This window comes from Diadema antillarum, unplaced genomic scaffold, assembly GCF_040938485.1.
Source record: "Diadema antillarum isolate AM-2024a unplaced genomic scaffold, OU_Dant_1.0 seq00001523_RagTag, whole genome shotgun sequence".
Taxonomy (NCBI): Eukaryota; Metazoa; Echinodermata; class Echinoidea; order Diadematoida; family Diadematidae; genus Diadema; species Diadema antillarum.
This window is the reverse complement of record NW_027272255.1, coordinates 214,934-239,182: the sequence shown is the minus strand read 5'-3', so window position 1 is coordinate 239,182 and position 24,249 is coordinate 214,934. Positions and strand designations below refer to the sequence as shown.

The following is a 24,249-nucleotide window of genomic DNA, read 5'->3' as shown; positions in this document are numbered from 1 at the left end:
CCTACTAGAACCACATTTGCTTCATGGCAAATTCCCCTTTAAGATCTGTCTTAACCCGTTGAGGACGGTTTGATTTTGCTACAACATGTATTTCCCGTAGACTTTTGCCCCAGTATACTCGGGACTCTTCCTCAACGGGTTAACATATTTCCATCAAACTGAAGATGATTCTTCACCAGCTTAGAAAACAGTGAAATCATCTGCAATCATTAAAGGCAGCCGATCGCCATCCCTAATGGTACGTAAACTCCGAACGACCGAAGTTTGTGCATGCAATTGCGCAATGCTACCACTGAGACAAGTGTGTGTGTGTGTGTGTGCGTGTGTGTGTAAGCATCATACACAAACATTGTCACCGCGAGCTACGGTGATTGGAGGAGAGAGGCCAGAAGACGCTGCGGCGTGTGTGTGTGTGTGTGTGTGTGTGTGTGCGTGTACGCATCATACACAAATATTGTCACCGCGAGCTGCGGTGATTGGAGGAGAGAGGCCAGAAGACGCGTGGCTCTTTCGGCCTCTCTTCATGTGCATGCGCACTGAGAGTGTGCGTCCATTCGGAAGCTCTCGTGGCTCGCTTTGACCGCCATTTTGGGTTAGGAGATAAGCACAAGGAGCCCTCTTGTAGCCTACCGTACTTTCGCTGACCCATTGAGCCATCGCTATTCTCATTCGGGGGTCACTACATTTGATACAGAATGGGGGAGGCAGCGTGTTGCGTTCGTCTCCGTGCCGCACAAACCACTCGCCACGACTGAGTGTCTTTAATACATTATTTGCCACAATATTTTCAATATGAATGGCCTGTCTTGCCATATTTTCATTGATTTGCTACAAGTGAAGACCTTTTCCAACTGAATCTGTGTTTGCCTATGAGTAGAGTTCAATCCCATTAATCAAGCTCCACCTAAATATGTATCCATCAAATCACAGATGAATATTCATCAGCACAGAATTCAGTGAAATTATCTAGGATGACTTGCATTGTTTGTCTCATCCAGGTGTGGGATACAAGAACGGAGCAGGGAGTTCAGCGCACCATCTCTGGGCCCCACATCTGTGGGAGTGGTCTGGACGTTAAGGTGAGACAGTTAGAGCTGTCAAGCATATTCCCACACTACTAGTTTACACTTTGGCAACATTTTTGTTCAAAGGTTGCTTCCATGACATTGTTTGTAATCAGCACCAACATATATTGCATCATTTCAAGACTTGCAAGACTGAAAATGTTTTAGAGTTCATTTATTTCTGATTCTCTCGTCATGTGACTCTGACAGTTAGTTTCTGCAAAGCAGCAGGAATATCATGACTCTGACATTGTGTGCTTCTTTCTTTTTTTTTTTTGGAATCTGTACAGAAACAGAAGAGGTGATTGATGGAAATGTTAGTATTGAGTAGCAACAGATTACTTCAAATAAAGAGAGTTCATACAATTGCCTCCACCAAGGCGTAAATGGTCTAGTTCGAGTTACCAATGTTAATAAAGTGCAAGTTTTTTAAATGCCTGCTGCTCCTAAGAAGAAAAAAAAAAAGAAAGACATAGTTGATATTTTGCAATCAACTTTTTGCCATCAGTACATTATCTTGTCATAATTTTTTGTTTATTTGTTGGTATTTTACAGCCAACATTGAGAATATGTCTGGAATGTGCTCATGAATAAGTCCTGTATATGTTGTGATATGATTTGATTTCATGCAATCTTCTGCAGGATGGAAAGATACTGACCGCTTCATGGGTCCAGCACGATGCCCTCCAGATCTGGGATTTCTCCAGTGGTCAGCTTGACCGGACGCTGGACTTGGATGCAGACAAGAAGGCCGGTGACTTCCTCTACTGCGCCCAGTTCTGCGACAACAATGTAGTGCTGGCCGGTGGGAGTGGCACCTCGGACGTACAGGCCATCAATTCAGCCTCTTTTGAGGTACCCAATCAACAAGAGTTACCAAAGTGTGACATCGTAGCCATTCATCGTCATGGAAACTGGTTCTAAACAACGTCACATAGCCCATATATCTGTGAACACGACTGTCGCTAACAATGCTTGTACCCATTTCTGGCACAATGCCCGAAGCCTTGTGCAAGGCTATTTTGTTTTTTGTACAAAAAAAAAAAAATTAAAAATGTGACATCATCACTTTGATACTGTATACAAACATACATACATCCATCCATCTATTCTAATTCATTTTTGTTCTATTTACTCATCTATCCATGTGTTTATTTATATCCGTTTGTCTATCATATCTTTTAAATACTGTAAAAGTGGAAATTTTCGCGGTGTTGAGATTTTTGCGCATTTTGCGCAACCAGTAACTAGTGCAAAAATAAAAGCATGCGAATATTTTTGCTTGCCATATGTTCCAGTAGTTGATGTCTTGATTCCAAGGAATTAAAAACCTGCGAAATTCTTCTTACGCGGCTGAGCACGAAAAATTAGTAGAGCAAAAATATCCACTTTTACAGTAAGCTGCCTTTATCAGGATTTGTCCTCATCATCATACCTTGTGGCTTTTCCATTTTTCAGATTTTGGGTACCATAGACCTCGCTGGGAAGCCAATCCAAGCCCTGGACAGCACCGACGGAGGAAAGCTCTTTGCCGTGGGCGGAGCCTCGGACATCCTCCGGCTGGCATCCCTGAGGTAGCTGGCAATCTCAGGTAAGAAGATGTCATCTCGCATATATTATCGTATTAAAAAGTGGCTGTGATCAAAATGATACAAACTGGTACAAGCTTGTTTGGTTTTGTGGGTTTGAGCCCAATGCAGCCCGACACGTTTGCCCGTCAGTAAGGTTGTCCATATTGCTGCTCTCTACTCAGGAGTATAAATGGATACCCGTTAGGATGAGAATGTTGGTTGATCAGTATGTGCACGCCTATTCTAAAGATGGTGACTGACTGGAATGCTCCCCAAGGGGTGGAGAGTGAGCGCTGTCAGTACTGGTTGGAAATAATGTTGGCCTATCCAGTGACCAGGGTAATGATAGTATGTATGTGCCTTGAGCACTCTACAGAGTTGATTTGATGTGCTTTGAGCACTCTACAGAGTGGATTTGGTGCAATATAAGTCATGATTATGATTGATAATGTTATCATTATCTTTATACTTTCCTGGTGGGAGGTAGTGCTGTCTCGGATAGCGCTCTCGGCTCCTTAACAAGAGGTTGTGAGTTCAAATATGTTCAAGAATTGGTGTGGACAACATCTGTTGATGTCGAAGATGTTGTATGAAACGAACAGTGTATGATCTTTACTTGTGCTTTGCCTCATACTTTGCCTTGTTGAATAGAGCACCTCATCTTTCACCTTGTGGGAAATCTTATACCATTATGCTTGTGACCATTCACTATTTGTATGGTAGTCAAGCCACCTGCAATAGCCAAGACCAAGTGAAAGGCCCTACGAGATCTGTCCAAGTTTCTTAATTAACACGATCCCTACGAGAACCTGGTAGCTTTTGTATTAAGTCTGTGGGGATTTCATAATTCAGTGTGGAACAGGTTAACTTTTCGAACTTCTTTGACTTATCAGTACTTGGTAGCCCAAATTGCAACCAATCAGCAGAGCACCATCCAGAGATGCTTATGCTTTTGTGCTGGTGGCCGATGGTCGAATCAAGCAGCTGCACTGGTCAAAGTGACTAAATTACTCAGTAGGACTGGAATGAAATTCAGATAGATCAACAAAATGAAAGTAAAACAGATTATATTAGAATTTCTTCAACCATCCACAAATGCCTTTGTCTTTGTTGCTTTGCCTTTTGTCTTTTGTTTTTTTGCAAGTGGGCTTATGGTGGTAGAACATTTAGCGGTCTGTGGTTTCATGGAACTCCATGTTTCAATTCTTTCTTGAATGTGACTGTGGTCCTGTGGTTGAGAATGAGTAGATCCTCTAGTTCTCAGGACCACACTCACATTCTAGAAAGAACACATAGTGTAAAACAAGGAATTTTCGCATGCACTTTAATTTCGCGAATTTCGCGAGAGCCAAAATTCGCGAAATTAAAATGCACGCGAAAGCTTTTGTCTATACTACATGCATTGAATGCCAGTAGCAATTCGCGAAAATTTCATGCCGCGAAAAAGGCTGTCGGCTCCAATTCGCGAAAATTTCATGCCGCAAATATATCATGTTTTACAGTAGTGTACCGCGAAACCACCCATCACTTCAGTGACTTTATGTTTACATGCTTTTAGCACTGAGGCCTGCATTTCATAAAAGGCATCTATAAGGGGAGCTTGGAACAGAAGCCTTCAAATTGTTGTTTACAGCTAAGCATAATCCTTGGAGAATGTATGTTCCATTTTATGAGTCACTCTGACGACGACGAATATTTCTTTTTTGACCAGACGGGTTTGCGGCAGAGTGTTGTGTGTAAATGATTGATTCTTGTCTCAAGAAAGAAGAAATTGATTTTCTCTCAAAGTGTCATAATTTGTGAAGTAGTCTAGTGCCCTCTATTGATGACTCCATGCCACGTTTTCTGGTTCCTACACATCTGTGGTTCATTTGACTGTGTGATATAAAAATCCCTCAGAGGCAGGATTAGAGATGTTGATTCGCTTAGATTGAGAAATCATCAGTCAATTTTCTTAAAATCTAGTTGTTGTTTTTTCTTAATTAAATTAAGAATGTTTTAAAAGAATGTGTGTATAAGTGAAGTCTAGATGAAGAAATTGTTAAAAGTTCAATTTAAAACAATATGATTTCTGAAATGAAGGAAAAAATGATCTGTTGATGTACATTGTACATGTAGCTGTAGATATTTTATGTAACTTGCAAGTACTACCTACTCCTATTCATGTCTGTCTTTTAAAATATTGGTCAGTTTTGGTGAGTTTTCAGTGTCATGCAGTAGATCAGCTTATCCACGCAATGTAGAAAATATAAGAAATATTACAATCATACTCACAATACAAAACTCAGCCCATTTCTCTGAAATCATTTTTTCATTAGTATATATTATTGAAGCTTTGAGAATCACCACATGTCATATTTGGAACAGTAGCTTTAGCATGTGTTAGTTTAAGGGGGTAGACAGTACACAAGTATTTGCATGAACTCACTCTGTAAATATTTGTAATATAGAGTCAATCAAAGTGCCTCGACAATATTGAACAAAAAGTCAGCTTGGAACACATGTTCTATAATTTTGTCATGGTACTGCTTGGGACATAATTAATTTCTTTTTAATCATGAAATCTCTTTGCCAAGTATATGATGGATTACAATGTACCTTAAAGCAGTTGTTCCCTCAAAGGCTACTGACCATGCCCAATGGAAGAGTGCTGTGGCTACGAGACTCTCAATAATGTCACACTGTCGTGGTAGTGCAATGGCGCCCTCTGTTGCTGGTTTATTTTGCCGCTGTGCTAGGCTGAACTGCATGCACGTGGGAGATAGTGTGGCCGGAGAAGAATTACCTTGAAACCTAATGGAGTTCTTTCAAAAGGAGTCCCCATTAACCTCACTGTAGCCAAAGACAGTGCTCTTATTCCGAATGACACTGCCATTCTGAGACGGTAGTGCTCAGAGGGTTAATGGAGGTTTATTATATAGAATGCTCAAAATGTTTCTTTTAATCAAATATTATTATCATTTTTTTTTTTTAGATAGAGAGAGAAGTGGCTGTGATTCTAACATGACTGGAAGCTGTATTTGTAAGACTCTCCAAAGTGTTTGAGAGAAAAGAGAGAAATAGAAAAAGAAAGCTCTGTAACTTATCACCATGTGAAGAAAAAATCTTATGGAATATTATGAATATTTCTTTTCGCTTATGCTTACCGTTCCTTTATTGGGACAAATTAGCATAGGGTGAGCTATTGATCTTAGCTGGACTTTGTTCACCAGTTGTTTTCAGGTAGTTTCTAAAACAGATGAAGATGCACAACAATGAATATAATCTTGTAATGTTGATTGCATAAGATACATATTCTGCAAATCAAACCTTTGGGGATGTGTGTATCGCATTACAAATATATAATAAGATCATACCCACATCATACATCTGAGGAGCTGTGTGGATATCGCATGGTGTAATTGATGACGCACCATGAAGCCTGCATTTAAAGGGGCTGCCTAATTGTTTGCAGCTTGCTATTTGAGCCAAGCAGTCACATGGTTCTTTTGTTTTGCTATTTGCTGTCATCCAACCCCCAATGCTCATCAAACATGGTATGTTATGCATGTCTGAAAAAAAAACTCAACCTGAAGCAAGAGATGAAATAAGCTCAACCCAGCATCGCTCGTGGATGTGCGGGATCCTGTGCTAGTCTCTATTCCAAACCCACTTTTGGTCTTGAGACCTGTCTGCCTCTAAGTCGTGTTCATAATGGAATCAAAGAATGTCAACCATCCATCAAAAATCTCAGTCAATGTTCACTCTTGTCATGAACCATGCATGCCGTATGATGTACTCTAGTATGCATCAAGCAATATATTGTATGCAACTTGCAGATGAGATCAGATCATTGAGGGATCGAGATAACCTTAGAAAAAGGCTAAGAACATAAGGAAAATGATTTTGTCTCATACTAGTGTAGGTGTGCTAAGCAGCAATTTAAGGCATACACTGTACCTCTTACAGGGCCTAGTTAAGTCCATCACTCCTGTTCTAGGGCTGTAACAGTGTATGAGAGACATTGCAGCTACTTCATGTTTGACCCACCTGGTGTAACAGTATTCTCCATTCAAGGCTGTGATGGAAATAGAAACTTCATGGTCATCAATCAAAATTTCACAATTTTGCTTAAAAAAAAAAGAAGCTAACTTTAAAAAGCATATTGTGAGTGACTGACAAGCATGTGAATTTTTGCTATGTTTCTCTTTGTCTGACTTACTTGATTGCTCTAGACATTATGTTTGCGTGTTTCTGTTTTAATTGCTTTGAATTCAGACATTTTTCTTTGAAGATTTCATTCTGTTTGAAACGCTTGGAGAAAATTGAAAGCATCTGTGAAAAATACTGAAGTTGTCACTGCCAAAATGTGTCTACTGGTAGGTAGTTTGAGTGGGGCTTTAACATTTGCCATTTCAGTGCCTCCAGTCAAGCAAAGTTTAACGGTAATAGGAGATGGAGGGGGGAGGGGGAGGGGGTTGTTGGTGTTTTGAAATAGGGTCACTACCTTTAGAGGTAGCTTGGTAATGTACCAACATAGTTCCCAGGTGTGTTGACATCACTTGGCAGAAGATTGGCACATGAGATTGGGGGGGGGGGGGGGGGGGTGGGTGGCGAGGGAGGAGAAAGATAGGGAAGCTATAGGAGTTGTGGGAGGGGGTAGATGGTTATAGAGGGCAGTATAGGAGGATAAGGATCATCTGTATCCCAGGGACAGCAAGATGTGTAGATGTCACTTGGCAGGAGGTTAGTACGTGAGATGGGGGATGGGGGGGGGGGGGGGGGTGTGGAGGATAGGGAAGCTGGGAGGGGGAGGGGGAGGGGGAGGGGGAGACAGAGGGTGGTAAGAGAGGATAAGGATTGTTGTATCCCAGGGACAGTGTAAACACTCAAGGAAGCAGGAGATTGATGAAGTATAGGTCCCCATCGGCACTCCCCGAATCGCCTGGGATGATTCCAAATTTAGCGAGAGGTGAAAGGGGGGATGACGAGTTAACTTATGGATTGGGATTGGGAGAGAAGGGTTAGGGCTTATGAGGGGATACACACAAGTTCATGTCTCACAGTGTGTGTACTGTGTTTGTGACTGTCTGTGTTTGACAGTGCGTATCCCAAGAATCCCGGCCAGACGAAATCTGGTGCGGCAGTGATGAATTGTGTTGTGCAGCTTTTGGGATCACCAGATCATTATGTCACATGGCCATTGTCTGCAATTGTTAGAGGGACAGATGAGTGGAGGAAATAACTCGGAAACTCTCGAAGTCTCTTCTTCTCACTCATTTTCTCAATCCCTCTCTTTTCTTTAAGTTATCCATATTAGCTGCATTAAAGATAAAGGTAACACTTTGCCTTAAACGATGTTTCTTTTGCTTAAATTGCTCTCTTATAGTCATATTGCCTTAAACAATGTTTCTTTTGCTTGAATTGCTCATTTATAGTCATTAGTATTTACAAAAATAGTAAAAAAAATGTGATTCCATTAGGTTGCAGACTGTCTGAAGTTTACACTCTGCATTATAGTGACAACAGTGTTGAATTGAGCTTGTGTTTGGATCAATTTTGGTCCTCTTAGGCTAAATTTATGGGGTATATTGAATGCAAAAAACAGATGAATATCATTTTCGAGGGTTCTTAAGTAAGGTCTTTATCAGACAGAGAAGCATTAAATCTTTTCAGTGATATTGCAGTCATATACATAACAATAAGTATCTTTTAAGATATCATTGAAGTTATCACATATATTTCAGTCATTCTATTCGTCTTTCAGCAACTTCAATCTCAAATATTGCTGAAAAGTTGCTAAAAATTGATATACTGGTTTTTGCGTAATTAAACTCTATGCGTATATTTTTAATGCTAGAAACATTACGAAAGGAATTAACTGCCTCCTTTTCATAGTTGTATTACTTGGGAGGCCATAAACCGAACTTGGCAACGTTTTTGCTCAAAATGAGCTTGATGTAAGTGAGAGGCAGTACGTCTGCCTGTTGCTGCCCGGAAGATCCTCCCAAATTTATGCGTGGCAGTTCCGGAATGCTACATGGTCCTCTTAGCTTGAACAGATCTCCTTTTGGGTAGATACAGCACTCCTGAGGCTATTGTTCATAGAGCAATGGATACATAATAATATATACAGTACTTGGCTTGACTCTGCTTTCACCTTCTCTCAATGCCTTCCCCCCACCCCCTCCATATTTGTCCTTTTCTGGGTCTGGCCTGTTGCCTGGAGAGAATTCAAATTAATCTAAAATTGTCTAGACTCAGAGTATTTCACCAGTTCACATGTCATTGCCAATAAACGAGAAGTAAGGGGGCGGTTATCGTCTACCAGCGTGATTTACGCCCGTAGTTCATTGCCCCCTGCTCCCGCTTTAGCTGAGCAGACATCCTCCTGTGCCCAGACAGGTATTTCCCTGTGGTACGCACCCCGACCCGAGAGGCGAGTTCCGTCATGATAGAAGCCATGGCATGATGTTCAGGAGGGAACCTAGGTCGGTAGCTTAACATTGGAAAGGTATTAGTCACGAATTGCATCCATGACAAGATCAGTGCAGGGTTGGTAGGCATAACAGAGGTGTAAATGAAGACGGGCTGCAAGAATTTTCTCCTGGTCCCGCAAACCAGCAGCGAACGAAGACTTGATCCAACAATGTCTCTGTGCATCCATTTAACTCCTTGAGTCCCACCAGCAGTATCTTCCCATGCACTATCAGTAGGACTCCTAGGATGATGGTTGTTGGAGGGCTAATGATTTTCACCCAACAAACTCCAAGTTAAAGTGCACTTAGGCACCACATTCAAGATGGCCTTTAAAATTGAATGAAACCAAAAAATATGTGTGGATTGAGTGATTGCCGCATTATCAGCACTTAGAATGCACCAGCGAAGTCTAAGGAAAATCAAATTCAAATGTTGTGAATTTTTTTGGTGCAGCCATTGCTGGATGAGAAGACTACTACAGTTCATGATATGAACTGTATGTGTGTGCAATAGCATGAAGAAGACATAAGAGAATTAAAATAATTCTTTTTTTTTTTTAATGAAAAGCACACATTCTCTCGACTTGTTACTGATATGTGTTAAGGGTAATATTATTATTATTATGATTTGAATTTTGCTTGGATGTGTACTTTTTATAAAAGATGAAATTTTTCAGAATTTTCTCGATATCATTTTCCATACATGGCCTCATGAACTGTAGTAGTCTTCTTATCCAGCTATGGCTGCACTGAAACTCTTTGAATTCTTAACTTTTGAATGGATTGTCCGCTTTTCCTGAAACTTTGCTGACGTATTCTACTGATTTTGCTGCATTCACACATTTCACATGTATATTTGGATTTCATTTCTCTTTCAATCACCAGTCAGTAATCGATGGATTTTCATCATCTTTCCTTCTGTCCACTCCCTCTCTCCCTTTTCCTCCTCCCCCCCCCCCTCACCTTTCCCAGGTGTAATAGGGAGAGGAAGGGAGGGGGGGGGGGGCTTTTCTAATCCCACAAAAGGAATTAACTAATGTACCTTCATTTGTGACTTTATACATGTCATAATTTTCATAAAATGTCAAAATGGAAGCCCTACCCACATTGATACCTTATCAACATCCCTTGTTTTCCATTCTGCTCCCATTGAATTGCCTAAAAGAACAAATTAATTGATCCAGGAGGATAATCAAATTGTCCAGATTTCCCTGTTTTGTGCTATTTTTAAATTTTTATGGCTTCACGTCAAATGTCAGAGATAAGAATAGTAAGTTGAGTGGAAGCTACACCGTGAAAGCCTATTAATGGGACTACTAACCAGAAGGCAGACATTCATTTCCTAGTACTTCCTGTTTGCCATAACACATCAACTCCCAGGAACCACATTCCAGTGGCATGGTGCCATTTCTTTTTATTACAATTTTAGCTACTTATTCTTAGTTGCTGTTTTTTTTTCATGATGGTAGCTTTAATTTCATACCAGCTAGTGTTTTTCATTGATAGTCAATTCGGTTACAACATTTATTCAAAAAATTCTCAATCTCTAAATGGTTATTAAAACTGACTCTAACATTTTTCCCTCTTGTCTGTTTCTATCTGACATCCGCACATTTTGTAAATTTCTTGCTAGTTTTCTGCAATTTTTTTGTTTTGTTTATAAATCTAAGCAAATTTTGTGATCTTTCTCGAAGATATGAGATATGCAATGGAATTCACATTTACCAAATTAATGATGACAAGACAAGATTTTTTTTTTTTGCAGCAAAATTCCTCCCGGACTTGATGGGACAAATGTTGATCGCCCAAATACCAGCCAAAGTTGGAGGTAACCCTTCACCCACTGTACACTACTTCCTTAAGACTGCTGTGCTTATGGGCATCAAGATGAAAATGATTTTGAATTGACACCATTAATGTAGAGGAGATCGATCTCTACAACGTGATAGCAATAACTCAATACTCCCCAAAATTGCACTAAAGCCCTTCTGGTTCTCAGCTGACAATATTCTTCGCATTTCCTTTTTTTATTTGTGTGTGGAGGGCTGGGGATGGGAAAGGGAGTGTAGGTATGTGTGTGTGTCTGTGTGTTTGTTCATAGGACACACCGAAAAACATCCCAAAAATATCATACTCCCATTTTGGCCAGAAATCGCCAGCTGCTGAGTGGGCGGACGTGCCAAAAGTCGCACCCGGTGAGCGATATACGCTATCGTGGGATGTCCCAGTACGGTGAAATCATCTCACACTTGGGTATTTCAGAGGGATCGAGATATGATGCAGTGTGACAATCTTTTGTGCATTCATCTATATGTATTTTAAAGGGGACCGCCAGGGCTCATGAAGACTTGTGCTCATCAGTTTTTGCTTTGAAAACACATGCCAATGAAATATTGATAGCATGCCTATGATGCCTGCGATGAGAAAGCCAAGAAAATATTAATGGCATTTACCTAATCTATGGATTGTGAATTCCGTGTGCAACTTTTGTCAGTTTCTGCATTTTAGCGATATGCCTACGTTCAGAGGTTATATGGCTGATATTTTTCGGCTCTCCTGTATCGATGACAGTAACTTGAAGCATCCACTAGATGCAAGCATGTACAGTACACTATGTATGACTAGCCGTACTACCATTTATATGCACATGTAATGGTTTGGACAAGGTGCATGCAGGAACCCTGTGATGCATAGTGCTACGTTTTGTGTACCAGGCACAAGATTTCATGGATGTTGTCCCTTTTTGGAGTCAGAATTTTCAAGATAAAGCTGATTGTGATTATATGTTCATGAGTGGTGTATCTGTCATATGGCAAAAACACAGTCCTTGCCTAGCAGGCAGTACCCTTGAAATCACAAGTGAATAGAGAAAAGGTGAATGTTGTGAATATGAGCATCTGAAAGTAAAGTGAGAAATATGCCTCACGTTACCAGTGAGGGTTTTCACACTTATGCTAGAACTCATGTTTAATCCCGTTCAGAAACATCCTTCTAAACATGTCTATTTGGTGTTGCGTTGCAGTGTGTGCATAGGGGTTGAAATGAGTCTCCTCACCAGCCACTCATAGAGCAAAGAACATTCCCTGCAAAAGTTGGCAATACAACACAGCAACCATCAATACACCACAACAACTCTCAATACACCACAACAACTCTCAAGACACCACAGGACCTCTCAAGACACCACAGCAACTCTCGATACACCACAGCAACCCTCACACCCACTCTCAAGACACCACAGCAACTATCGATACACAGCAACTCTCGATATACCACAGCAACTCTCAATACACCACAGCAACTCTCAATACACCACAGCAACTCTCGATACACCACAGCAACTCTTGATATACCACAGCAACTCTCAATACCCCACAGCAACTCTCAATACACCACAGCAACTCTCAATACACCGTAGCAACTCTTGATACACCACAGCAACTCTCAATACACCACAGCAACTCTCGATATACCACAGCAAATCTCAATATACCATAGCAACTCTCAATACACTATCTTACATGCAAGAATTCAGAAGTATCACTGTGTATGCACCATGATGAAAGTGTAAACAAGATTTAACCATTTTCCACCTAAATCAGGAGTCAGAGGTCAAAAGTTCAGACTAAACACGCTTGCCTAGAATTGAGCAAAACTCGTTGGAAAACACCTCTGGACTGCAGTTGGCCAATCGTGATGAGAGAAATTATGCATTTTGGAGAAATGTGATTAGAATTTGAAACTTGCCAAATAAAAAATGTTATATCCGTCATTAATGAAGTCCTGTTTAGTGATTAGTCTCCATAGTATCATGCGACCAAACATAACATTGCTATGATGTTGATGATGGTGATGACAAAATGGTGTTGGAGAAAAATGTGCTAATGTGCTATACCATGAATATGATGTCGCAGATATGCAATCGATCAATGGTTTTTCATCAGTATACATGTGAAATTGCTATCAGTGTCAGCCTCACAGACCACTGTATATGATCAAGTCCACCGCAGTATACTGATTGTCCGTGCTGCAATAGCTACATGTAGGTACAACTATCATAACAATCTTATCAGCTCTTTTAAGATTCATGGAGTCATATAAAACACAAATATATCATAAACGGTTTTGAGCCACTATTAAGATTATGGATTCCATGATAGAAAGATATTATTTTCTTTGGGGCAGCAATCTTCAGAAAATAGTGCTATAATTCCTGCCACCTCAGCATCCATAATTTCTACTGGAGCCACTTAGTGCATGGTTATTTTCCTGCGAGATTAGCACAAAAAAAAACAGATGTTTCTAGACATGTTTACAGATTAGTTCTTCATAATCTAAAATCTGGAAGGCCTCTTGATTAACACAATACTGTATTCCCCCCAACCCAGTTAAAGTCCTACTTTTTCTCAGGGACCAACTTCGTTTCCTGTCCTGAGGACAAGAAGGCCGTTAGAAGAAAGAAAGATGTTCAGACTCGTGACTGAGTGGGTGAGATTTGTTGTTAAGATACAGTGTATCAAATTTCAGCGTTGGCGCTTGAGCAAGGTCTTTCTTGTTGCAGTGACTGATGGTAAAAAAAAAGAAATGGATTTTACAAATAGACATGAAAAGTAAGTGGGAATATTCATATTCTACTGTTGATTTTGTGACATAATGTTTATAGTTCTATCACACTGACAGATTTGTCCTTGGTGTTCCATACATAGTCAGAATACTGTAAACGTCAATATTTTCGCGCGATTAATTTTTCGCGCTGAGCGGCTCGAAAACATATTCGCGGGTTCTTAAATTCGCGCTCGGCAGCGGGTTAATACACAGTTGCTGTCTTCATCCAGCGATGCCAGCGTACGATAAGCGACGTAGCGAGTGGCGCGAGTGCGAGTACAAGCGCTCAACTACGTAGTACATGTATTTTACTCGATACATGTTCTGTAGGACTAGTACTGTAGTCGCGGGGATGTAGCACACCAATCGGCCGTGGGCTCGGTGCGTGCGGTGCGTGCGATGATACTGCTATATGCGTAAACATGTCTGTACTACGTAGCAGTATCATCGACGAAGTGCACCAGGCCGTTCAAAATGTGCATAGAAAATTGCGAAGATATATTCGCGCGTTTTTGAATTCGCGCTAGCCGAACGTAGCGCGAAATCCGCGAAAATTAATGTACCGCGAAAATTTCCACGTTTACAGTAAATGAGGTATTTACCTACCTGTGCAACTGTGTGTTGCTCTAGATGAATGGATAGATGAATGTATAGATAACTTGATAGATTGAAAGGAACTACACAGATAAGTAGATAGAGAATATATGTAGATAGATGGGGATTAATGAATAGGTAGATATAGATGGATAGGAGGATAGATCTCGATTAGCTTTTGGTATATGAATAGATAGATAGATATGGATAGATAAAATGTTAATAAATGAATAGATGAATAGATAAATAGATAAATGGATGTATGGATATACTATGTGTATATATGCATGTATATCTTCTTATTTGGCCAGGGTACTCTATTCAAGACCAGCACTGTTCGTTCAGGATGGTCTTCTTCAATTTATACCCCAGCATTGCCAGGTACACTTTTTGCTGCATGGGTCAAGAGGAACAAAGATGCCAAAACAATAACAGCAACAACAACAACAACAATAATAATAATAATAATAATAATAATAATAATAATAATAATAACAATAATGATAATAATAATAATGATAATGATAATAATAACAGCAACAACAACAATAATAATAATAATAATAATAATAATAATGATAATAATAATAATAGAAATGATAATAATAATAATAATATAAATAATAATAACGATATTATTATTTTTATTATTATTATTACTATTAGTACTACTACTACTATTACTATGAATAATAAGAATAATAATGATAATATTCTTCTTCTTATCAATTAATTAATTAATCAATGAATTATGAATCTATTTTGTCAATATAATGCAATGAATAAAATGTAACAGAGTGACACATGGCACATTGTTGGAGTACCTGTTCCTATATGGACACTGGGTAGAATTTGAACTCGGGGCTTTTCTGTTCCAAAAGTCTGGAGGCTATAAAGTCAACTATACCACATCACTTCCACCCGTTGTGTGGAGTTCGCAAATTCAGGGCCAAGCTTATCTTTCGAGTTTTAATCGCAGTCACCGCGGCAACAGAGAGCCCACTTTTTATCTTTATCATAGTGTGCAAGTTGTTGAAGCAGCGGAAGATAGCAGTACAGTGCAAGCTACAATGCGTATGTGCACTTAAAGAACAGACGATAGTAGCTTCTCTTCAACTGTATCCTATTATCGAGCTTTGAATTACACTTCCCACGAAGGTTAGGGAAATATGAGGCAGGCTTGCTTCTTTCTGCTGGTTGGAAGTATTTTTTCCCAAACTCTTTGCCTGGTTGAAAAGAAACAAGAAAAAAAAATGAATTAAATGATACATCATGTCATGTATAGATTGGAAAAAACAGCAACAACAACCTGGTGAATCTGCAGCAGTGGTTGAGTGTGGGGGCGCTTTAATCGTGCAGTGACATCGAACTACTTGCCCGGCTGGGGTCCATGCTAGATTATTTTTAGCCCAGCCTCTGTAAACAAGACCCGATGCAATCTAATTCTGTTCTGTGTGACGTCGGAAGATAGCTTGGCAGTAGTCTTCCCTACCAGACTTACATGTGTTTAGTTTTTGAAGGCATTGTTTTAACCATTTTCAGGTGAAACAAAAATCCACCCTTAGTGCTTCAAAACAGATCTAAAATGTGAGTAAGGGATAGAAAACAACCAATGTAAAAATTTTAATCAGTATAATTAATGTTAATTATTGTTGAATATACAAAATGTGAACAGTTTTAACAAAAAGGTTTCTAGAATAAACCATCCACAGTTATGGTTTATTGAGAAAAATAGCATCTCTGTATATTTTAGGCTGTATTGCAGATTTTATATGGCAGGATGTTTTGTGATACAACTGACCTGCACATATGCATCAAATGTGATAACTCAGACAATTTTGAAATCACTGCTTCTAACGGTGAACAGTACCTTTAATCTCTTTTATTTCTTTAATTCTTCTTTTGTCTTTTTCTCGAACCAAAGGTGATACTTTAGTTGTCATAGAATATATGGAAAAGGGTAAAGATATACTACAGTTTGTACAAAGCCAGAATGCACCTTTATTAAATTTGTCAGTGCTTTGCCTAACCCGTTGAAGACGAGTCCCGAGTATACTCGGGCAGGTGTCTATGGGAAATGTGTGTTGTAGCAAAATCAAACCATCCTCAATGGGTTAAAAGACTTGATACAACTAGATGTCGTTTAATCTCTCTTGCAATCACGGTACTGCTGCTTGAATTTCTTTTGTTGAGGTTAATGTGTGTGTGTGTGTGGGGGGGGGGGGGTTGTGTGTGTACACACATATGGTGAAATGTTTGTTCTAGGAAGCCTGCTTTGGTCGAGTGGAATCATGCCCAGTAATTTGCATACATGCATATGTATGAATGTAATCTGCAGTCACGTACCTGTTTATGCCAAGTGTGTTGGTTTAGTACTGCTATGTCGCTAATACAAAATGTCAATTCCAAACTTATATATCTTTTTCTTTTTCTTTTTCATAGCACACAAGTTTGGCAAAGACTATGTTGGGAAGTGATTCCAAAATTCACATTCCTACCATAGATTTGTAAACTGAGTAATCTAGAGTAAGTAGTGGTATACATTTATATATATTAACTAATGAATGAATGAACGTTGAAATCACGACCATGAATATAAGCAATGATTTTAAGGTTACCAGTGGATTTATAATTATTATGATAATAATAATGATTATGATGATAATAATGATAATGATAATAATGATAATGATAGTAATAATAATAATTATTATTGTATTAATATGATTATTATTATTATTATTTTCATAATTTCATCATTATTATTATCTATTTGACCACATAAATGCATCTAGCATGAGTCTGCATCTTTCATCAAATCTGTGCAGCTTCATGCAAGGTAGAATGTGAAGATATCGAATTGCTACAAGGGAAGTTGCCGTTTGTGTACAATGAGTGGGCCGAGATTACTGTTTGATCATGCTGTTGATTTGATTATTGATGTCGTTCAGTATATTTGCAGTAAGCTGCATGTGAATTATGAGTTTGCCAGCATGTATTTGCATGGAATGTCACATTGTTGAGCCACATGATTCTCATAAGATTTATCTGGTAGACCTCAAAGTATGTGAGTGTGCATGTGTGTGTGAAATGCGTGCATGTACTATGTATGTGTTGGTATGTCTTTGTCTTTATGTGTGACAGACAGACAGCTCCACTCTGAGAGTTTCATGGGTGACTGGTAGGCGTGAATGTCATTCCCCCGGTAATCTAGATCACCGATTATTCTTCAGTGTGAATCGCAATCCGGCCCAACAGCTGAAGGCCGGGGAAACGCGTCATAGCTTTAATATTATCTAGGGCAAACTTACTTTTATAGGTCGCAACTTCCCCTCCTCCTCCCCCCCCCCCCTTTATACCTCCACCCCACCAGCCACATGTGCATCCTTTCCCAGGTGAAGTATGCTGCCCTGTGGGTTCACATTGATAGAAAACTTGCTCTCATGTCTTCTCTCTTTGTCTGTTGCATTATACCTATCTATCTTTTTATTTATCTATTTATCTATCTATCTATCAATCTTTATCTATCAAATTATCTATTTGTCTCCTCGTTTTATCCTTCTTCCCCTTCTCTCATTCTCGCTCTCTTGTGTAGCTATCTATATTACTGTCTTTTCATCTTTAACTTACATTTCTGTTTTAGCCAAATTTTCTTTTTCTCCACCCCCCCCCCCCCCGTTTCATTTCTTTTGTGTGTTCCTTGTAGATAGATGTGAGTATACCCTCACTCATAAAGTTGTAGATCTCTTGCTACCAGATCTTCCCTGTCCATTGTCATTAGGTCTTTTTTTTTTGTCTCCATCTTTCCAGACATTTTGCATACATTTATTATTTTGCTGTTGTTGTTGTTTTTTTTTTAATCAGTCATCTTTACTGGTCCTGTTTCTCTCTGTGGCTTTGTTAGTAATCATCTGCCCATTTTTTTTTTTTCAATCTCAAACAGCATGACATATTAGGGCATTACAGTCAATGTTATGGTGTAGAAAGTTACACTCCTGATATCGTTCCTCCGTCCCACCTTTTCTCTCTATTTGTGCATCTCCGTTATCCTTCCCTTTTTGTCCTCTTGTTACATCATCATCTATAGTAGGTCATCTAGAGTGTCTCTCCTCATAAGTCTCTCTCTTTCTTATTCACTCTTTTGTAGTATGCTCCCTTGCCCCTCTTCAATTGTCGTTCTGTTTCGCCCCATTTTTCCTTCCCCCCTTTCCCCGTCGACCCTGCCATCTTTCGCGACCCTATCTTGCGTCATGTGCCCTCCCGTGGAACCTTCTACGACTCTGTCTTGCCTTCATGCCACTAACATAATTTTCACATTGTTTGGAGAGTTACATACACCATGATGAATTTCCCATCTGCCCGTACCTACCCACGCATCCATTTTTCAGATTATAGTGTGGCTAAGCAGTTAGTTAGTTGTAAGGGGGAAGCGAGAGGGGGGGGGGGGGGAGTATGTAAGATAAAGACTAATTCATATCATAAAGTATACCTTGAATTATGCAAGCTGCAGTAAAAAAATATCTTTCAGCGTACTTTGAGGTTGAAAATTTAGATAGCCTGATTTAGTAGCATTACAGAAAGCAGAGTCTTACTTAGAACAAGTGTGAGAAATAAGTGCCAGAAAAAATATTGGTTTGGATATCTAAGTGGATCTTGTGATGAAAGCTCGCTACTAAGCCCAACTGATCGTAATTCATTTGGATTGATGTCGTGATTTGAGGGGTTCCCCCCCCCCCCTTCTTGATGATCATCTGCACTTCTCTTCTGTGATGTGGGTACTTACGCACACATATTGTACATGGGATTATAACAAGACTTGGTGATGGGCAGGATGGGATATGTTTGCAAGGGATTGGTTACAAATGGACTCACTCACGTGTTAGGTGGGTGAGTGCAGGACTGTGTGCACATGCAAAAACTATTTTTGGTCAGCCACCCACATGCAGTGATTTCTTTTCTTCTTTTCCTTTTCCTTTTTTTTTGGGGGGGGGTATGGGGACTGGGGGGGGGAGAGGTTTTTGCAATTTCATTTCTGTGGATTGATTGCAAATTATTTTTATGAAAAGACAGCAAACTTGTCTTATGTATTCATTCTGTGCTCCCTTACAAAATTCAACATATTTTCTTTTTTTCTGTCATCATGAAAGAGCACTTGACTTACCACTTTCAGAAAGCATGGGGACTAATGTCACCCATCACACATGTTAGCAACAGGTGGAGGGATATGCACTTTTCATAAGAAATTAAATTCTTTTCAATTCTCTTTATATTTTCTTTATATAATTGTGCACACGTGACATTAGAAACTGTACAATTAGTCTTCTTATCCAGCGATAGCTGCCATGAAACTTTGAAAGTTCATAACTTTTGAAGGGATTGTCTAATTTTTCTTTGCAGATGTGTTCTACTAATATTGCTGCACTTATATTCTATCTATATACATTTATTTGGTTTTGATTCTCCTTTGAGACTCACTAATGTCACACTAAGAATACATATGACCTGACACCCTTTATCAACTTTTAAACTCCCTATTGTCACCACATAGTATTGTCAGTTATTATTCAAGAAAACAGAATTCACAATCTCGCAACTGTCCACGGCAGAGCACAGCCGAAAAACAAAGTTCAGAGCTTTGGCGTATGAAGAGAATAGAGTAAAACAAAACAAAACAACAAAATGTTGCAGTGTGCAAACACCCCACCATCTCACACCCCACCCCTGTTTTTCTTCCGAGTCGCCCGAGAGAATGTAGATTGGAGATGGAATACCCACACACTGACAAAATATTTTCGTAATACGGTGTATAATAATTTCCAATCCGACGGGGTAAAACAGAGTCTTGCTGCTGATAGAGAAGAATCAGCAAAGGTAAAGCACCACGCGGCCAGGAAATCCCCCGAAAGATCAGATCCGAAGTAGAAATTACGACGCTAATACAATCACAAGGCACAGTGATATTTTTGTTTGGAAGTGGCAGTTGTCAAGTCGGGGTGTAAAATTACGCACCGCCTGAGGGGGGAGACTATTTTTATGTTGTTTGTTTGGATTTTTCTGGCCGTGTTTTTAATCTCACCCATTCTCTGTCATATCTCTCTGTTAGTCTTCCCCCGCCATCATTTTTCCCCTTCTACCTGCTAATTTACTCCATCTATCTCTATTCATATATTCTCTTCTTCTCTCTCCTTCTCTCTTACTATGCTGTATTATTTATTCCCTTTATTTCATATATGATATATATATATATATATGTGTGTATATATTTATATATATATATATATGTATGTATATATATGGGGTCATTCCATGGGGTTGGGCCTGCTCTAGATTTTCATGTTGTGCAGGGAATAAAAGTCATATTCTGAAAATTTTATCAAATAATTGCTTGTGGTTTGTGGTTATTCTTGGAGAGAGATGTGTGAAGAATTATTTGATGAATAAAAAACAAGCCTGTGTACAAATTTATTTTGTCTGTGACTGTTTCATTGTTGATGTCTCATGGTTTTTTTGTGGTACCAGTTGTGACAAAAATATATGCCATTTTCATGGCAATGTAATACAGAAATACACAACCTTTCAGCATTATGCCTATCATAATTAAGAGAGGCAAGGTGACTTCTACAAAGACTATAAGGCACATAAACATGTGTCACAAAATAAGAACACCAGAGCATCTTGAAGCAACCTCATACCGATGTTACAAACGAAGTCCGCGGCGATTTTTTTTGTAACATCGGTATTGCATGGTTTTACATACACTTATAATCATAATATGATCAGAAACTTGATTTCTATAATTAGACTCATATTTTAGGAGTATTATTGTCCAAAAATTAGCATCAAAAAGCTCCAAATAAAAGAGAAAACACAGAACATATTACCGTACTTCCGTCCGAAGTCCGGCCTCTTCGTGTAACATCGGATAAGAAAGTCGCGCTCGCGACAAAAAGAAGAGCTACTAACTTCAGCAATCGTATTTACGTCACTGGCAGTACTTCCCCGACGGCGGGAAGACCACTTACAGCCCGTTCACACCTACCTGGACGGCGCAAGACCCGTTTTTCTGCTGTAGTCCGTGTTACATCGGTACGTGAATTTCGATGTTTCCGATTGGGAATTTCAATGTTTCCGATGTCAATCAGTAAGCTTGTACGCTATTTTACGAAGTAAATAACTTTTGTCACATTTTGTAAACTGTATTGGAGGGAAAAAACGATATTAAAACCACTAAACTGGCCAAATATACGGTGGACGATGATGCTGTTAACACGCTGTAGTCCCACATACTGAGATATTTGTTACTTGTTCATGTTCGTAATTGTGATCGCCAAATTTCCCCTTTTATGCCCGTCTCTGCAAAAGGAGCATGTGTCCCTCTCTTAGAAAACCATATAAAAGTATATCCAGTGTATCTTCACGGCAATATAACATTATTTTACCTCCCGATTCTTGTGAATTTTGGACCTTACTTATGTCATTCGTATCTACCGAGTAGATGTGCTGAACGTTAGTACGGTACTATGAAGTTGGAATACGTAGACGTCCAGACTGCGTCTGAGCTAAAGAAAGAGTTTGCCCAATTTTGTTGTTGATATTTTGGGAATTAAGAGCTGTTAGATTCTTTCTCTTAAACAGATTTACAATGTCAGCGTTTTCCTTTCAAGATTTCACTGACCTGTTAATAGTGTTAGATGGCTTTACGGTGCTCTGATGAAGCAGTACATGGGTTCACTGTTTCCATTCCACGTTCACCCACTGTAAAGTCTCAAAGCTAAAATGCCAGTTTCGTATTCATTTTGGGTAGGTAATTGGTAGGAAATAGTTCCATATGTACCGCAATCAAAATTGGCATTTTATAATATTGGTCTATCCTATCCTAAAAAGAGGGCAAAAATTTTGAATTTGATGGGGATTGAGTACCGTAAAAAAAAGAAGGGGGCCTAGTATTTTGTTTGAGGTCTATTTGGAATAGGACCGTAACCGTAAACCTAACCCTATCCCTAACCCTAGCCATGACACTGGGGGCAGCGCCCTGCCCTTGGCCTTGCTAGCTTACATAGATGTGAAAAAAAAATTAGCGTAGAATATTAAAATGATTTTTTACATGCTATATTATTATTAATATTATTAACATTACTGCTGTACATCATTTTAAGCATAACCCATATTTTTTTTTTTTTTTTTTGGTGGATGGTACACATGGAACTGTAGCCAACTGGTATGACAAGAGGTAGAAAGGTAAGCAAAATTGTCCAAATTATTGAATTCCATTCATATACACAGATACATCAACAGGAATATAAAGAGTACACAGACACAAATTTTCTGTTAATTCTTTCATTTTATTTCTCTTCACACCTTTTGTCCAGTTTGTCGATGAATCTGCCATGGATCCTCCTCTGCCGCCGCTACATGATTAAACTACGTGAAAGAGTGAAAAGGGCACAGCCACAGCACTCCACAAACAGAGAGAGGAAGCTGACAAAGCAACACAAAAGAAGAGCGAACATAACAAACTAGACAAAAAGAAAACTGCACGGAGGGAAAATAAAAGTGTCTTGCAGTTGACATCAGAATGGACAATCTTACTAATAATGATCTCATGTGCCTGTCAGATAACATGTTGATGTGTTATGGTGGAAAAAAACTGGGATATGTTCATTGTTATCATTTCAGAACACAAAATTATTGAGGATGTCACAAAATGAAGTCCATGTAACTTAGGTATTTGTCATACCTGTTTACCCATGCTGACTGAAAGTGTGCGAAGTAATAAACAGATTTCTAGTGGAATAAGTTGAAGAATGGGAGTAACAAATCAGGGGGAAAAAGAAAATTTCAATTTACCCAACTTGAATTTTCAACTTGTATGTCACAATTTCAGTCCCAACCCCATGGAATTACCCACATATATATATGTGTGTATATATTTATATATATATATGTGACCGTGCACCTCAAAACGAACATAAAGTCGCACACACTGGTTTTGCGTGAGGACTGAAAACAAGTGAAATGGGTCAACCTAGCCGAACTTGACTTTTTCATATTTTCTGCAAGAGCAGGTCTTCTTTTACATTATGCTAAAATTTGGTATCGTGAAACGGGCAGGAAAGTGTGTTTTTTAGCAGTTTATCTCGAACATTTTTGATAGAATAGTGTGATTAGGTGTGTCTTCAGAATCCCTTTTTCATTTCTGAAAAACCTTGTCCACACTCTTCACTTTCAACTCTAATGACTTTTGAAAGGATAATGCTACTGCTTTGAAAGTTGACGTTAATTATGGACAGAATGTGTTAATGAGGCATGCTTAATTTCAGTTTAATCTGATAATCCCTTCATTGTTGTTACTCCAGTTGTTTACTTCCTGTTTTTTGTCCCATTCATCGCACAGCCAGCACGGTTTGGTAAAGATTAAGCGCTTGAATACACACTGTACTTCAAAGCCTCTTTTCTCAGCTCACACTTTTTCTGAGATTGTGCTTTCTTTCCAATATTTAGATAGGTTAGGAGAGTCCATTTGATTTGAGTTATACATCATTTTAAAGCTTAAAGTCTGCTCTTTCAGAATATGGTCTTAACTAAAAATTCATTTCTGGCGACTTTTTGTTTGTTTTGAGGTGCACTGTCACATATATATGTATGTGTATATATATATATGATAATATATATTCATATATATTTCCTTGTTCACCACATATCACACATCTTACTCGCCCACTCTTTCTCAGACAGTGATCTGAAACTTGTTAACTTTATTTTCTGTGTGTATACCTCCCTGGCCTTTCTCTCCCTCTCTCCCCTCTCTTTCTACCTCTCTTGTTCGCCTAATCTTTCTCTCTCTCTCTTTCTCTCTATCTCTCTGTCTATCTCTTACAATGTCCTGAAATTAGTTCTATTTCATATATATTATATACTTCCTTGCTCATCATATACCTCTGGAAGTCTCTCTTTCCA

The 24,249-nt window shown here is 39.1% G+C and overlaps 1 protein-coding gene across 1 annotated transcript in view; it reads left to right on the top strand.

The window, feature by feature from the left end:
- LOC139710354 (uncharacterized) overlaps positions 1 to 24,249 on the top strand; it is an 85,167-nt gene that overhangs the window by 2,937 nt on the left and 57,981 nt on the right. Inside the window, exons 5-7 of the mRNA XM_071622278.1 lie at positions 999 to 1,079; positions 1,707 to 1,919; positions 2,523 to 2,655. Coding sequence (XP_071478379.1) covers positions 999 to 1,079; positions 1,707 to 1,919; positions 2,523 to 2,642 — 414 coding nt within the window. The 3' untranslated portion in view covers positions 2,643 to 2,655. The remainder of the gene's footprint in view (positions 1 to 998; positions 1,080 to 1,706; positions 1,920 to 2,522; positions 2,656 to 24,249) is intronic.